Below are 17,356 nucleotides of genomic sequence, written 5' to 3'. Positions count from 1 at the left end.
GGCTAAAGCTTACCATATTGTGATCAGTTAGCACCAGTTTTGGCAAGAGACCCCAAATTCATCACATTCATATTTTATCTCGTATTATATCTACACCATTTGAATTGAAACATTACTGAAGGAATTCATGTTTGAGAGCAGAAAGATTATTTGTTTTATAACTTGACATTGAAATTTGAGCAGAAGTCTTCAAACCAGATGGTTGATGCTTTCTGATATTGTCAGGGAAGGCCAAAAGCAATTCAAACTTTTTTCATTTCCCATGACTCATCCCCTCCCATGGAGTTCTGTGCTATATATTCCCTGCTTTGTCTGTTCTTTTTGTTAAAAATCCTTTTTACATCACCACCCCCACTTTTTTTTTTTTTTTTTTTTTTTTTGCTGAGGCTTTCAATTTGCTGTATCTTGAACTGCAGAAGGAGAAGCTGTTGAACTCCTAAACTTTGAAACCTCTTAATACTTGCTGAGTGTTCAAGGGGGCGAAGTAGAAAAGATTGCTGATTGGACTTTACCCCATGTGGAAAAGCCCTTCCTACAATAGCTCAACAATCCCCATTTTAAGGAATTATTTACTTCCCTTAAAATCCAAAATCTTTTGGAACATTCTGTAAAAAGTGAGGCCAATTTCTGTACTTAGTGGTCAGCTTGGGGAACTTTATTTTTTAGACCCACTTTAAAATCAAGTGCTTTTGCATAATGTATGTAATACAGATTCAAAATAATTTCATTTTAGACTTACAGTGTTGTCTGCTATATTGCTTCTTGCTGTTTTTTTCAGAGTACTTTGCAATTATAAATAGATGTCATTGCTCTCACATAAGGCAGTAGTTTCTGGGTAAAATTCTTCACAGAAGCCAAGATACAGTATCAGTATGGAAATAAGTCATCTCTTAACATAAACAATCTGCTTCATGATCAGAGGTGCTTATAACTCCCCACCCCCACTCCAGTCTGCCTTTCTAATAATTTATAGATGCAAAAATATTAGAAGCTGTAAAAGGCCCCATTCCACCAGATTTTGTGTCATTCTTTCCTGGGACCAGAGTGGGGGGTCTTTCTCCCCCATCCCCCACCCCGTTTCAGATAACACTAAATAAGAGCTGCGAACGCTGAGGCTGCCACCTCTTCCGGGTAATTTTGTTTCCACGCTACTCTTCACAGCTGCTCACAATTATACTAAATGAACCTGTTTTCCATTATTCTTAATTCTTTCCATTCCCCTCTCCCACCCTGAATTTCCTCCTATTTTCAGATACTTGAAGATAATGTCCCTACAGCCTTCTCTCCTGTATCCTCAAATCTTCCAGACATAAATATTTTAATACATTCGCCAGTGTATTTCTGATGGTACTAAAGTGTCTGCACAACCGGTGCCTTATTTATAAAGCCCACATCTGCTGAAAGACCTGTAATGCTATACCAGCTCATGAAACTCTCCCGGAACGGTCGACATGGGAGGATTTTTAATACTTCCACTACCTACAAAGAGAAAGATGGAGAAAAGAGAGCCTATCGATTACAAAAGGAAATCTGTTAATCCATCTTCTCGGTGATCTTTGGCAGCTGTGTGCTGCTATTTACATTGAACAGAAAGGAGGAGACAGAGGATGGATAGGAACGGAGGAGGTGGGGGGCGGAGCTAGCTCAGCACATAAAACCCCTCGCTAAAAGGGGAACACGTTCGTTTGTGCCAGAGCCACTCTCCTGTAACCACGGGAGATGGGGCAGTCTGTGCCGTGAGGACGGAGATCGGAAGAAGGAAAACAGGGACAAGAAAACAAGCGAGACCGAAGAGGACATCTGGAGAAAGCGGAAGGCAGGAGACAGGGAGGGGAAAGCAACCCACGCCAGGTGGAAACAGGACCTAGAGCAAACCGGTCGGGTCCACGTTGTTTCTGGGAGAGAAGAGAGTACCGGAGGATTGCCTTTTTTTCCTGTCAGTTAATGAAAACTACTTTTATCCTCATCATAAAAGAAAAGGGTAAGGGGAGGTAAAGACAATCTGTTTTCTTAGGGGAAGAGCTGAGGGAAATCCGGACTACCTCCTTGAAGCATCTGAAATAAGCCAGTGCCTGGTACACATTGCTGAAAGGTCCTGGTTTCTGAAGAGCTACATCCTTTTTTCAGGAGAATTCCAGCCGGAGTAGCTGGTACAGTTCTATTTTTATATTTAAATATCTATGCCTCCCCCTTGCCGCCCCCAACAACACTTTCCTTGTTTGTAAGCACGAGTGACAAGAAAGTGTCACGGCAGAGTAGGAATATTTTCATTTTTCTCTTTTATCTGCCTGGGTCTTTTTTTTTTTTTTTTTTAAAGAGGGTAGGAGTGGTCCTTATCACATCACGGAAAAGGACGTCTCCATTTGAAAGGCTTTCTCTCTAAATATATTTACATCCATATGCATTAGAAAGAGAGATACCTTTCGGAGGTTGAAATCCTACTGAGAAACATGGAAAAAGGAGCCAGGCACCGAAACAACACTGGAAAGAACCACCCAGGTGGGAGCGAGTCGGAGGCCAGCCCCGAGAGTTCTGGAGGGGGCGGAGTGGCCCTGAAGAAAGAGATTGGATTGGTCAGTGCTTGTGGTATCATTGTAGGTGAGTCCAATTCCTTTCCCCACCGACCACTCCTCCCCGTCTGGAGGTCCTCTTGTAGAACCTTAACCCCTCATTCCCCCAACCCCCGTAAAGCACTATTTCTACTTCCTGCTCCCTTAGAAAAGAGTTGTCATTCACCTGTGCTGTAACCTATTCCCACTGGTCAAGTTTGAGGTATAGGAAGTGCTGTATGTCATACATCTCTTCCTCCAAACCCGGCTGAGAAGTTCTGTACAGTGTTTACGGAATGGAGCAAACAGGGGCACACATCTGGCTGATGGTCATTGTTGCCTGGGAGCTTGTTGAAAATATAGGTCTCCGGGCTCCACACTTGAGGGTTCTGATTCAGTTGACTTAAGGTAGGGCTGGGGAACCTAGATTTTTAACAGGCTTTCCTGCAGCCATCTCCTTAGCAGGCTGTGGACTGGCTTTTGAGACATACTTAGTTACTGTTTCATTGTTTACATTATATGAGACTATGGGCCTAGGGGGTGTGTCATAATAAAAATAGCTACAAACAGCAGTATAAGAATGCTTTGCCTTTCTATAGCTTTTACACCTTATACAGCACTTTCTCTTGGCAAAGCACATGTGATAGGGCTGTTATTCCCATTTCACAGATGAGGAAATAAATTATGGAAGAAAAGAAGAGACAGATTTTGCTTTTCTGTAAATGTAAATGCGTAGTTGGCAGTTTCTCTCGTTGCTTAATGGAGTCCATGTAACATCCACGTCTCTTAACATCCACGGAAGACCCTGTGAGGTTCTCAAAGGGCAATGGGAATAACTAGAATGGGGAGTCCGGCTGGGAGGCTTTGAAACTGGGGGTGTCCCCAAGAGTGCCAGTGCAGGCCACTCCAACCCCCTAACTGTACTCTACCGGGCAGGGGGTCCCAAACATGGCTCCATCTCGAGACAACACATATTCCTCTTTCCAGAGAGGCCCTAGAGATCGATGGGCAATGGGTCATTACTGTCCTCACTCCAGAGGGTGAGAGTTTCTTCTGCTGTCTTTGGTAGAGGGCTTTACCTTTTTCCCAGAGAAAGGGGCATGGGACAGTCAGGACAGATAGGTTTCTGTGCGGACTTCCTTTTGAAGGCATGTAGTGTCCTGGTGCCCACAGCACTTGGATAACCCCATGGTCCTCATGGTAGCACAGAGGCATTTTGGCACCTGAGCAATGGTGGCACTGGAGAACACCCTTGAAATCAAATCAAATCAGTACAGTATTCAGATAGTCGTCTTCACCTCTGCACCCAGCCTTCATACATCACATTATCTCCACTCTGCTTTCAAAGTGGAATCCCACTTTATCTAATTCTCTGACTCTGGGAGGTTTTCCAGGCATCTACAGTTTTAAGAAAGGTAATGTTATTTTAAACAATTATAGTCATGATTTGAATCTCTCATGACCTTTTCTGTCTCTCCCTTATTTCAATTGCTCTAAAAAATGAGATCAGCAAAGTACTCAATATGTATAGCACATGCCAATTTAAGGTCTGTAAATAGCCCAGAGCCTGTTACCTCTTTCACCCGTTTGACTGAGAGGATTAAGAATTTTCCCCCCTTTGGGAAGGTTCTGTTTTATCCACAGAGTGCACACCCACATACACACAAGCACAGTCAGACCTCCTTCCTGCCTCAGCCTTGTTCACCCACCCCTACATATGTGCAGGTATTCAAAGGTAGAGAATATTCTCCTATATACTGAGCTTGTTTTTGTCTCTTCCTTTATCGTTTGTCTAAGACTATGAAGAAATGAGAGTGTCCAGGTATAAGAGATATAGTTTTAGTTGGGTGAATGCTACTACTGATTTGTCCACAGCCTCATGGATAGCACTTCACAGTAAGAATAGTCCCAATGCTCCCATTGGTATTATAGCAACCAGAATAATAACTCTGGTAGTCTATGGTGAAAAGAGATCCCAAATATGTGATTTCAGAGAAATCAGGATATTTTTCCAAAGTGCAAGAGTCCTTGTACCGTTAATAGTCACGATTGTATCTCCATTTAAGCTGAGATACACATTTCCCCTTTAGGGTGATGTGGAGATGAAATCCTTTCCATTTCCCCTCCTGTGTGGCTGTTGATTTACAAATGTGCTGAGTAGCTGCCCTGTCCTCTAGAGGGGTTTCCGAGTGGATGACAGTGATTCACGTTTTTTCAAGACCAAATGCAAAAATAGAAATGGCATTTTTCACATGGAATTCAGTGATCTGGTGTGCACTGTCAACACTGTGGAAGGAAGAGAATTTGAAGGCAAAAAGAGAAAGGAAATTTCCTAAGGTCATGAGGTATGGGAAAGTAGCAACTGCCCCAAATCTATCTCATATCCAATTGACTTAGAGGGATAAGTTAAACTATGTTTCATAAAACCTCATAAAATTTCACTCACAATCGTCATTGATGATTTAAAGTAGGAATAACAAAATGGCAGGTGTTACAAGAATATAAAATGAACTAATAGAAGACTCATGCCCTAGAATTATTTATAATCTGACTGGGGAGATGAGATTTATATACATTAGACAGAGAACATTGAAAATTTATGATACGGTTGAGCTGTGTAAGGAGGACAAAGTTAGGTGAATGGTGAGAAGCACAAAGAGAGAGAAGTTCTCACCCAGAACTAGATTAAGAAGCATCTTGAAGGACATGGAGAAAGATGGAGTAGAGAAGATAATTCTGGGAGATTTGGTAGGTAGACGGAAAATGACTAAACTGTGATTTCCTTGAGCAAAAAAATGTGTCGTATACGTCTCTGAATCTTTAGTGCTCAGCAGTGTCCCTGACATGAAACAGTTACTCAAATGATTGTTGAATTTAATTGAGCCTTGGACAAAACTCTGAAGAGCGTAGTAATAAAAAGTATTTATCTGAAGGGCTCTTGGGAACCTGGCTTGAAAATCTTTAAGCCAGGAATAATTTCATCAACTTAGAAATGAGGTTGACCTGTTTTTAATTTTTTAACATCACCTCTGCCCTAATCTAACCAGGCTATTGCTCTCCACATACTTGGCCAAGGAAACCTGTTGGCAACAGGTGAACTTAGATTTCTCCATGAATGTGGAGTCTCCCCCAAATCTAAGGAGAGTATGAAGGAGCAGCAAAATTCATTAATTGATGCTATCAAAGCTACTGTTAATAGCTGTCATTATTAAACACTTATTATGTGCCAGACACTGTCCAGTTACCAAACATACATTGTCTTATTTATCCCTCACAATAATCCCGTGTGGTAAGCACTTCCTCGCCCTTCATCCAGATAAGAAAATAGAGGTTCAGAGGGACAAGCAACGTGTTGAAGGTCACACAGCTGAAAAGTATTGAAGACTCAAACCTAGAGCTTGTCTGAATCCTGAATCAAGCTTGTAAGCATTGTTCTCTACTCTTTTAATTTTCATGTCCTAAAAGAGGTGTTTTCATTTAGATCCTGGGCAGAGGTCCTTATTTGTTTTTATAGATGGAGCAGTTAGTGTTGCATTCCAGGTGAGGAAGTGTCCCAGTATAAATGAGAACTGAGCAATCGGCTGGGAGTGGAAGAAGGTACCGTTCTGGTACAGCTGCAGGAACACTTGTGGGGGAGCCTGAGGTGCGCTGGCTCAGCTACTGCAGGATGTGATCAGCACAGACCACGCTCCCATTAACTCTCCCACATGCACACCTTTCCTCTCTGGACCAGCATTCTTTGCAGCCATGGTAGAGGTGCCCACAGAGTTCCTGGCTGTTTAGGTCACTTTATATCAGTTATGTATTTAGGTATGCACCCAGAATCTGGGTCTGAAGGCACTAGTTCAGCTACAGAGCCTACAGAAAAGATTCATGATTTGTTAGACCATTTTGTTTTTAGCACAATGTATGTTTATGGGGTACCTTGGTATATTTGCTGCAGAGCAATATTGGATGCAGGTCTAGCTATTAGACCGCTCTCTTTCAGCTAACAAGATGTTTAAAAAATAGTATTTATTGAGCTCTTACTAAATGCCAGTTCCTGTGCTATAAACTCTTTACATATATTACCTTATTTAATCCTGACTACAGTCCTATGGAAATAGGTATTATAACTCTATTTTATTTTATTTATTTATTTATTTTTGGCTACATTGAGTCTTCGTTGCTGCACGCGGGCTTTCTGTAGTTGCAGCAAGAGGGGGCTACTCTTCGTTGCGGTGTGTGGGCTTCTCATTGCGGTGGCTTCTCTTGTTGCGGAGCACGGGCTCTAGGCCCGCGGGCTTCACTAGTTCTGGCACGCGGGCTCTAGAGTGGAGGCTCAGTAGTTGTGGCACACGGGCTTAGTTGTTCCGCAGCACGTGGGATCCTCCCGGACCAGGGCTTGAACCCGTGTCCCCTGCATTGGCAGGTGGATTCTTAACCACAGTGCCACCAGGGAAGTCTCTATAACTCTATTTTAAACATGGGGAAATTGAGTCACAGAGCTGGGAAGTAATTTGTCTGGGATCACACAACTGACTACTGAGATGGTCTGACTCCACAACCAAAGCTCTTAGCCATTCCCCGTTTCTAATTGGTAACCAAGAGAGGCAGGAGGGAGGCTGGTGTGTATTGTGTGGTGGGGCAGTGGGACATGCAGGACCATAACCCTGACACTGGAGTCTGGAAAGACCGTGGATGTCTGATGCTGGAAAAGTTGGGGGGAAACTTTTTTTTTTTTTTTTTACATCTTTATTGGAGTATAATTGCTTTACAATGGTGTGTTAGTTTCTGCTTTATAACAAAGTGAATCAGTTATACTTTTTTTTTTTTTTAAGGGGGAAACTTCCTTTAAAGGCTATTTGTCAACAGAGAAGTGTGGCTATAGGTATAACCATACTGAAATGGCACTGGACTGATTTGGAAATATTTCAAGTCCAAAAGATTTTCAGACCCGTGTGTTTTTACACCACTTTAGAAAATTTTACATTTTAGTCTCTAATTTGCTGTATTAGCTTTCTAATCCCCAAAATGTCAATTGGATGTTAACCAGAGGCTGGAGTGTGAAAATTGCTTCTCGAGTTTGTACTTCAATTTTTTTTTTTAAACATGGAAGGATTAGCATTTGGTTCATTCATGATGAAAGCATGTTTAAAACTGTCATTGTTCTCAAAGAAAACTCTGAGACAGAAGCCAACTTGGACACTTGTCAAAACAAACACATCTTAGCGAATAGAGAAACGCTATACCCAGCGGTGTAATAATAATAATGTAAGTAGCTACCATTTCCTGAGCACTACTATGCACCCAATTCGTAGTACCTGATCAGTGCTTTATGGATATTCTCATCTAATCCCATGAAATAAGTACTGTGGTAGAAAGGACGGCATTGAATGAATAAGTAACTGAACAGTGGCAGAGCCAGGATTCCCATCCAGGTCATTGAACTCTGAAGCCACTGGGCTTAATCAAAATGCTCCACAGCATGGAGCTCAGGGCGGCTGGAACCAGGGATCTTGTTGCTTCGTGCCAGGAACCAAGGAGCTCGAGGAGCAAGCTGGTTGAGCCTGCTACTGTCAGGGCTGCAATATGTTCTCTCAAAGAGCAGAGTTATGCAGAATAAGTGAGTAGCACGAGACACTTAGGTTAGGGAAAGAAAATAGAAACCCAGCAGGTAAAAAAATATGTTCCAAGAAACAGAAACAAACAGCCCATTCTGTTTAGAAAAACAGCAACAACAAAAACACCCTGTACCCAGATCAGATGACCTTCTCAGAGAGACCAGCACCATATATATCACTTTTTCTGAATGAAATAGGCTTACTGAAGTGGCATGGAGGTATGAGGCATACTGGGTGAGGCTTTCAAGTTGCCCAGCAAGGTTTTCTGCTTTCTTCTGAGGGTTAATCCAGCAGCACAGCTGCCTGCAAAGAAACGCTTCAGGAATGTCTGTTGCTGCTCTTGTTGTTTGGTTGTTATTTTTGGGGGGGTGGTGAGGGGTTATCAAAAAAGCAGGCATGAGCAAATAATCCCAAGAATATATTCTGAACCACCCCAAACAACAGAAAGTTAGGAGTCCATCCCTTCTAATTTTTAACTCCCAGCTGAGCGTACAGAGCAAGAAGGATCATGCCTTGTTCCCCTCCCAGAACTTGCCTGCAAAAGAGCCCTCCCCACCCTTACCCCCCCACCAGCTCTTCTCCCTGGACATCTGGAATGGCAAAGTGCAGACAGCTCCCTGGCTCAGGGGTAGGGACTGCTGGTCATAGGATCCGGTCGGCCCATATTTTAACATTTCGCAAACACTCATTCAGCGTTATGTGCTAGGCCCTGTGCTAAGCACCAGTAAATTTTACTTCTAAGAAGCCAAATTATCTCTCAAGTCTATTTTAAGCTGTTTCATTTATAGAATGAATGAAGTCTGAGCTGAAAAGCTTTATCGATTGCATCTCATCCCTCATCCTTCCACACGGTCATGAGTCTTCCCATTGGTTTGCTCCCTGCTGTAAATATCTTCAGCATTACCAGTGATGTCACTCCTGGGGAGAGGATTTCACATTATGCCTTAAGATGTTCTGGGCCACCTCACACTGAGCAGCATATTGTGAAGGCCGATTACCCAGAGGGTGTTCCGTTGCTGCAGAATTGTTAGTGTACTTTTCTCAGTATATATAGATTTTCAAGGTGTCTGCTTGTACATCTGTGAGATGCGTAAGTTCTTTAGCTGCCTCTTTAGAGTACAATTCTGCATAGGGTGTTGACTCAGCAGCTGATACAGCCAGGTCAGGTTGCCTTAGGGATAAGGAAGCGTTTGTTAAGTGGGCCCTGATGCTGGAAGTAGGAAGCATAGAATGAATTTTTCCATGATTTGTATTAGCATGTTGTGGAAAGGGAGGAACCACTGATGATATCACAGAACAGGAAAAGCTTTGGAGATAGTCCTGGATTTTTAAACTACTTCCCTCTTTACAGGCTTGGTAACCTGGAACCAGTTAATTATCAGTAAAATAGAAATTTCTTGTGGAGTATTAAAACAAGGCTGGTAGGGCTTCCCTGCTGGCGCAGTGGTTGAGAGTCCGCCTGCCGATGCAGGGGACACGGGTTCGTGCCCTGGTCCGGGAAGATCCCACATGCCGTGGCGCAGCTGGGCCCGTGAGCCATGGCCGCTGAGCCTGCATGTCCAGAGCCTGTGCTCCGCAGTGGGAGAGGCCACAACAGTGAGAGGCCCACGTACCGCAAAATAAATAAATAAAATAAAATAAGGCTGGTATCCTATGGTATATGTTCAGTAAATATTAGTTTCGTTCTCTCCTTTAAGCTCATCGTCCACCACCCCCTCTTCCCCCAATCCCCACTCTCACCCCACCTCCACACTCATTAATTCTGGTTTAGAAACGTAGATTAGATTAGGTTGATTGGGTGATGGGAAGAACTGGCCAATTCAGCCCAAGTCTGACCCGTTTATCAAGCAGCCAATGCTTTTCCTTTTCTCTCTGTTGACTTGAGTCTACTTACTCAATCAGCTTCTTGTGCTTCCCCTGTTCCAGGAAGCTTTTTTTGAATAGCCTCCATCGGTGACCTTTTCCATCCCTAACATCTTGTCATGAGTCACAATTGCGCTCATGCAACTTCTGCTGTCCCTGGTGGTGTCAATTCTGTGTCCACACGCATCATGTTCACTTCTCTGCACGATTCCCTGAGGGCAGGGACTGAGTCTTTCTCATTTTCACATCCCCATGTATTCAGCCTGGCACAGGGTAAGTGCTTAGAAAGTATTTGTTGAAAAATAGCAGTCAGTCTAAGCCAGATTATACATTAGAGACCTGTCTGCCAGCAATGTGAATATGCTTTATTTTTTTGGCTGCATTCGGGATCTTAATTCCCTGACCAGGGATCGAACGTGCACCCTCTACAGTGGAAGCGTGGACTCTTAAACAATGGACAGCCAGGGAAGTCCCTGAATATGCTTAACAATACCGTACACTTAAAAATGGTTAAGGTGGTAAATTTAATGTTGTGTGTTGAAAACAAAATTTTTTAGCTTAAAAATGAGTTATTCCCATGAACAATAAATTTTTGCACTTAGCAAAAAGCAAACAAAACACCAAGCACCCAAATCTCATTTAAGTTCAGATTTGAAAAGGACTTTAGGAGTTAATCAGATGATGACAGGCTTATCTCAACCTTGGCACTATTACCTTTTGGGCCAGATACTTTGTTGTTTTGGGGGGCTGTCCCATGCAGCATCCCTGGCCTCTACCCACTAGATGCCAGTAGCACCGCCTCCCTGGTTGTGACAGCCAAAAATGTCTCCAGACACTACCAGTTGTCCCCTGAGGGTGGGGAGATGGTGCAGAATTGCCACTGGATGAGAACCACTGATGGAGACAAAGCCTCTCACTGCTGGTGCCTGGTTTCCCAACCAGACAGGGAGATGCTGGAAGCCCGATGTGAATCCTTAATGGTCATTTTTGAGGGCTCAGCACTCTTAGCCCCTCAGGCCAGGATGCCTGTCTCTTAATGGCTAGTGGATGGTGGTTGGCTCCATCTATGTTAAAAGTCCATGTGTGAATAAGTGCTTCCCAATTACCTTTCGAAGCAAGCATGTACAGAGTGGGTGCTCAATAAATACTTCTTGAGATGTAATTACCTGTTGGCCACCTGCCTGTGGCATCTAAAAATTGTACCCAGACAATGCTTCATGGTCCTGGCTCTGCAGTGCTATTTCAGAACCAAACTTCCAAAGCAAGACCATTATTGGTGTCTTCTAGAGATTATTTCTATCCCTACTGCTCTAAATCCTAGTAGCTTCTTATATTTGCTGGCATTAAACAGATTATAAAATGTTTCCACGCATGTGTGATCGCATTTCATCCCCACAACAACTCTGTGAGGTAGGCAAGGCGGGAGCAAGTATTCCCATTTAACAGATGAAGTAGGGACTCTCAGAAAAATTCAGGTCACACGGCTTATGAGTGGCAAAGCAAGAACTCAATGGCTCCTCCGACTCTAAGTCTAGCACCCATTTCACTCTTTAGCATGGAATCCGAACCAGCAGAGTCCTAGAGCGCCTTCCACATCTCTGTTGGGCAGGAGATGGCAACACCACAGGGTGTGTGTTGGAGTCGTGACCAGCCGTCACCCTGAGGTAGCTGTTTGTACAGTCCTGATGGGAAATGGACACAGGGTGAGAGGCATGGTGAGATTCCAGGCCTGCCATGAGGATCAAAGCCTGGCCTCGATATGCTGACCCTACTTCCATGCTGTTCCCCTAGTCCTGAAAATCCTGAGACCCTCCCAGCCACTTTGTGGGAGAAGCACAAAGAAGGTTCACCTTGGCTTTCTCTGGACATCATAGAAAAGGACAGAACCTCCAAGGGCCAGGAGAAGCTCTGGCTAGATTCCAAGAGGAGCATGAGTCTGTAGGAAAGGCCAAAGCCTTTTGGATTTGAGAGTCTCTTGGGCATTAGAAGTCTGTAATTCCATGCCCTAGGAAATTCTTTGATGGCTACAGCATTCTAGCATGGACAGGCCTGGAAGTGAGTAAGGCCTTAATATGAATCACATGGGTATTTGCCCACAGGTGAAGTCAGCAATTATTCATGGCAAATGTGGATTTTCTCAATTCCAGCAGTTTTTCTAGTGACAACTTGCCCACTGATACAACTTGGCCCCCTTTTTTTTCTTTTTTTTTTTTTTGTTGGGGGTAGGAGTTTATTAATTAATTAATTTATTTTTGCTGTGTTGGGTCTTCGTTTCTGTGCGAAGGCTTTCTCTAGTTGTGGCAAGCGGGGGCCACTCTTCATCGCGGTGCGCGGGCCTCTCACTATTGCGGCCTCTCTTGTTGCGGAGCACAGACTCCAGACGCGCAGGCCCAGTAGTTTTGGCTCACGGGCCTAGTTGCTCCGCGGCATGTGGGAATCTTCCCAGACCAGGGCTCGAACCCGTGTCCCCTGCATTAGCAGGCAGATTCTCAACCACTGTGCCACCAGGGAAGCCCCTTGGCCCCTTTTTAATGGAGTGGTTCACTTGGCTTTTCTTTGCCAGAACAAGCCAAGCTGGACCTCATCGTCCAGGCATTCTAGGACTGATTTTTCACTAAAGAAGATCTATGTGATGAGATGGTTATTTTCCCAATTGGAGTGGATGAAAGAGAGGATTGAAACCCTGACCTCCAGTACCTTGGCTCTACCAGACAGTTGGGCATCTCATTCTTGAATGGCTTTGTAGATGATGAGCCTAAGAGGAAAACAATGGAGAAAAAAAAAATCCCTGCCATAATCAACTTTCTTCCAACCTCTCATCAAGAAAGGTTCATAGCCAAGGTAGAAAAGCCCTTTCCCAGTTCTCCTTTTTCTTTTTTTCTTTTTTATAAATTCATTTAATTAATTTATTTATTTCTGGCTCTGTTGGGTCTTCGTTGCTGCACGTGGGCTTTCTCTAGTTGTGGCGAGCGGGGGCTACTCTTTGCGGTGCGTGTGCTTCTCATTGCGGTGGCTTCTCTCGTTGCAGAGCATGGGCTCTAGGTGCGCGGGCTTCAGTAGTTGGGGTGCGCGGGCTTCAGTAGTTGGGGTGCGCGGGCTCTGCAGCACGTGGGAGCTTCCCAGACCAGGGCTCAAACCTGTGTCCTCTGCATTGGCAGGTGGATTCTTAACCACTGCACCACCAGGGAAGCCCCCAGTTTTCCTCTTTCAGAGCCACTCCAGATAACCCTCATTTGGACAGTGTAAAGTTTAAAAGCCCTGCAGTTAAGGTGTGTGTTGTGTAATTTCTAGAGGAGAGGCAACTTGGAGTAGGAGGAACCCTTGGGCCAGGAGTCCAAGGTCATGCCTCTCGTCCAGGCCTTGCTACCTATGCAGTATGTGACTTTGATCAAGGCTCTTCGCCTCTCTGAACCTCAGTCTTTGCAAAGGTAAATAGGGATGATAGTGCCTGACCTGTGCACCCAAGAAAGTAGCTGTGAGAATCACGTAAGGTAATGGACATGAACATTTTGTAAATCATCATTGAACGTGGTATTGCAATAGAAGGAAAGAATCAGATCTGTGTTCCAGTTCTTTAATACGCATCTTCTGTGAACCATTCTCATTGACTATAGGGTGGAGCATGTAAAATTGACAATTTTCAGGGAAAAGCTTAAGGCTGTGACAGAAGATTTAGTTTTTAATCCAGTTACTACTAACTTACCCTGTGATTTAGGCAAATAACTAAACTCTCTGGGTCTCAGTTTCTTCATCTGTAAAATAGGAATAATAATATCTCCCTCATTTTCTCCATTTGGAAAAATGAGAATAATAGTTGCCCCACTTTCTTTCCCCATAAATTAGAGATGGTAATAGTAGCCAGTCTACTCAGCAGTGAAATGAGTAGGTTGCTTTACTCATTTGCCTACAGTAGACACTTGACATATTTCAAAGCTTTTGGAGGCTCCAGATAAACAGGTATATTAAATTGCTCTGTGGAGATCAGTTCTAGATTGACATCAGACATCATTTATTCGGTAAATATTTATAGAGTGTTTACTATGTGACATTTCACAGGTAAGCAATACAGTTTCTGCTTTCACAGAGCTCGCAGTCTTAGTGGGGTAGATATATATTAATCAAATAATTACACTAAAGATTGTATATAATAGGCATCACTTTTTAAAAATTTATTTTTATTTATTTTTTTATTAATTTAATTTTATTTATTTTTTATACAGCAGGTTCTTATTAGTTATCTATTTTATACATATTAGTGTATATATGTCAACCCCAATCTCCCAATTCATCCCACCACTCCACCCACCGCCCCCCCCCCACTTTCCCCGCTTGGTGTCCATACGTTTGTTCTCTACATCTGTGTCTCTATTTCTGCCCTGCAAACCGGTTCATCTGTACCATTTTTCTAAGTTCCACATATGCGTTAATATACGATATTTGTTTTTCTCTTTCTGACTTTCTTCACTCTGTATGACAGTCTCTAGATCCATCCACGTGTCTACAAATGACCCAATTTTTTTTTTTTTTTTAGATGTTGGGGGTAGGAGTTTATCAATTAATTAATTTATTTTTGCTGTGTTGGGTCTTCGTTTCTGTGCAACGGCTTTCTCTAGTTGTGGCAAGCGGGGGCCACTCTTCATCGCGGTGCGCGGGCCTGTCACTATCACGACCTCTCTTGTTGTGGAGCACAGGCTCCAGACATGCAGGCTCAGCAGTTGTGGCTCACGGGCCTAGTTGCTCTGCGGCATGTGGGATCTTCCCAGACCAGGGCTCGAACACGTGTTCCCTGCATTAGCAGGCAGATTCTCAACCACTGTGCCACCAGGGAAGCCCCCAAATGACCCAATTTTGTTCCTTTCTATGGCTAATATTCCATTGTATATATATATATACCACATCTTCTTTATCCATTTGTCTGTCGATGGGCATTTAGGTTGCTTCCATGACCTGGCTATGGTAAATAGTGCTGCAATGAACATTAGGGTGCATGTGTCTTTTTTTTTTTTTTTTTTTTGCATTTGCCTGCAATTTGGTCAAATAATATATATATTTTTAACATCTTTATTGGAGTATAATTGCTTTACAATGGTGTGTTAGTTTCTGCTTTATAAGAAAGTGAATCAGTTATACATATACATATACATATGTTCCCATATCTCTTCCCTCTTGCGTCTCCCTCCCTCCCACCCTCCCTATCCCACCCTCTAGGTGGTCACAAACCACCGAGCTGATCTCCCTGTGCTATGCGGCTGCTTCCCACTAGCTATCTATTTTACGTTTGGTAGTGCATATATGTCGATGCCTGTCTCTCGCTTTGTCACAGCTTACCCTTCCCCCTCCCCATATCCTCAAATCCATTCTCTAATCGGTCTGTGTCTTTATTCCCGTCTTACCCCTAGGTTCTTCATGACACATGTGTCTTTTTGAATTATGGTTTTCTCTGGGTATATGCCCAGTAGTGGGATTGCTGGGTCATATGGTAATTCTAATTTTAGTTTTTTAATGAACCTCCATACTGTTCTCCATAGTGGCTGTATCAATTTACATTCCCACCAACAGTGCAAGAGGGTTCCCTTTTCTCCACACCCTCATCAGCATTTGTTGTTTGTAGATTTTCTGATGATGCCCATTCTAACTGGTGTGAGGTGATACCTCATTGTAGTTTTGATTTGCATTTCTCTAATAATTAGTGATGTTGAGCAGCTTTTCATGTGCTTCTTGGCCATCTGTACGTCTTCTTTGGAGAAATGTCTATTTAGGTCTTCTGCCCATTTTTGAATTGGGTTGTTTTTTTTTTGATATTGAACTGCATGAGCTGTTTATATATTTTGGAGATTAATCCTTTGTCCATTGATTCGTTTGCAAATATTTTCTCCCATTCTGAGGGTTGTCCTTTTGTCTTGTTTGTAGTTTCCTTTGCTTTGCAAAAGCTTTTAAGTTTCATTACGTCCCATTTGTTTATTTTTGTTTTTATTTCCATTACTCTAGAAGGTGAATCAAAAAAAATCTTGCTGTGATTTATGTCAAAGTGTGTTCTTCCTATGTTTTCCTCTAAGGGTTTTGTAGTGTCTGGTCTTACATTTAGGTCTCTAATCCATTTTGAGTTTATTTTTGTGTATGGTGTTAGGGAGTGTTCTAATTTCATTCTTTCACATGTACCTGTCCAGTTTTCCCAGCACCACTTATTGAAGAGACTGTCTTTTCTCCATTATATATCCTTGCCTCCTCTCTCATAGATTAGTTGACTGTAGGTGCGTGGGTTTATCTCTGGGCTTTCTATCCTGTTCCATTGATCTATATTTCTGTTTTTGTGCCAGTACCATATTGTCTTGATTACTGTAGCTTGGTAGTATAGTCCGAAGTCAGGGAGTCTGCTTCCTCCAGCTCTGTTTTTTTTCTCTCAAGACTGCTTTGGCTATTCGGGGTCTTTTGTGTCTCCATACAAATTTTAAGATTTTTTGTTCTAGTTCTGTAAAAAATGCCAGTGGTAATTTGATAGGGATTGCATTGAATCTGTAGATTGCTTTGGGTAGTATAGTCATTTTCACAATATTGATTCTTCCAATCCAAGAACATGGTATATCTCTCCATCTGTTTGTGTCATCTTTGATTTCTTTCATCAGTGTCTTATAGTTTTCTGAGTACAGGTCTTTTACCTCCTTAGGTAGGTTTATTCCTAGGTATTTTATTCTTTTTGTTGCAATGGTGAATGGGATTGTTTCATTAATTTCTCTTTCTGATCTTTTGTTGTTAGTGTGTAGGAATGCAAGAGATTTCTGTGCATTAATTTTGTATCCTGCAACTTTACCAGATTAGCTCTGGTAGTTTTCTGGTGGCATCTTTAGGATTCTCTATGTGTAGTGTCATGTCATCTGCAAACAGTGACAGTTTTACTTCTTCTTTTCCAATTTGTATTCCTCTCTTTCTTCTCTGATTGCCATGGCTAGGACTTCCAAAACTGTGTTGAATAATACTGGCGAGAGTGGACATCCTTGTCGTGTTCCTGATGTTAGAGGAAATGCTTTCAGTTTTTCACCATTGAGAACAATGTTTGCTGTGGGTTTGTCGTATGTGGCCTTTATTATGTTGAGGTAGGTTCCCTCTATGCCCACTTTCTGGAGAGTTTTTGTCATAAATGGGTGTTGAATTTTGTCAAACACTTTTTCTGCATCTATTGAGATGATCATACGGTTTTTATTCTTCAATTTATTAATATGGTGTATCACATTGATTGATTTGCGTATATTGAAGAATCCTTGCATCCCTGGGATAAATCCCACTTGATCATGGTGTATGATCCTTTAATTTGTTGTTGGATTCTGTTTGCTAGTATTTTTTTGA

The 17,356-nt window shown here is 42.7% G+C and overlaps 1 protein-coding gene across 2 annotated transcripts in view; it reads left to right on the top strand.

Moving 5' to 3' along the window:
- Window positions 1–1,668: 1,668 nt before the first annotated feature.
- SLC7A8 (solute carrier family 7 member 8) overlaps window positions 1,669–17,356 on the top strand; it is a 58,319-nt gene continuing 42,631 nt past the window's right edge. The window contains exon 1 of one of the 2 annotated variants that reach the window (XM_049705430.1): window positions 1,669–2,598. In XM_049705430.1, coding sequence (XP_049561387.1) covers window positions 2,451–2,598 — 148 coding nt within the window. In that variant the 5' untranslated portion in view covers window positions 1,669–2,450. The remainder of the gene's footprint in view (window positions 2,599–17,356) is intronic. The other variant, XM_004283215.3, reaches the window with a different exon arrangement.

Source organism: Orcinus orca, chromosome 2 (assembly GCF_937001465.1).
Source record: "Orcinus orca chromosome 2, mOrcOrc1.1, whole genome shotgun sequence".
In the NCBI taxonomy this organism is placed as follows: domain Eukaryota; kingdom Metazoa; phylum Chordata; class Mammalia; order Artiodactyla; family Delphinidae; genus Orcinus; species Orcinus orca.
The sequence above is the reverse complement of the archived record's forward strand: the minus strand, read 5'-3'. Positions and strand labels throughout refer to the sequence as shown.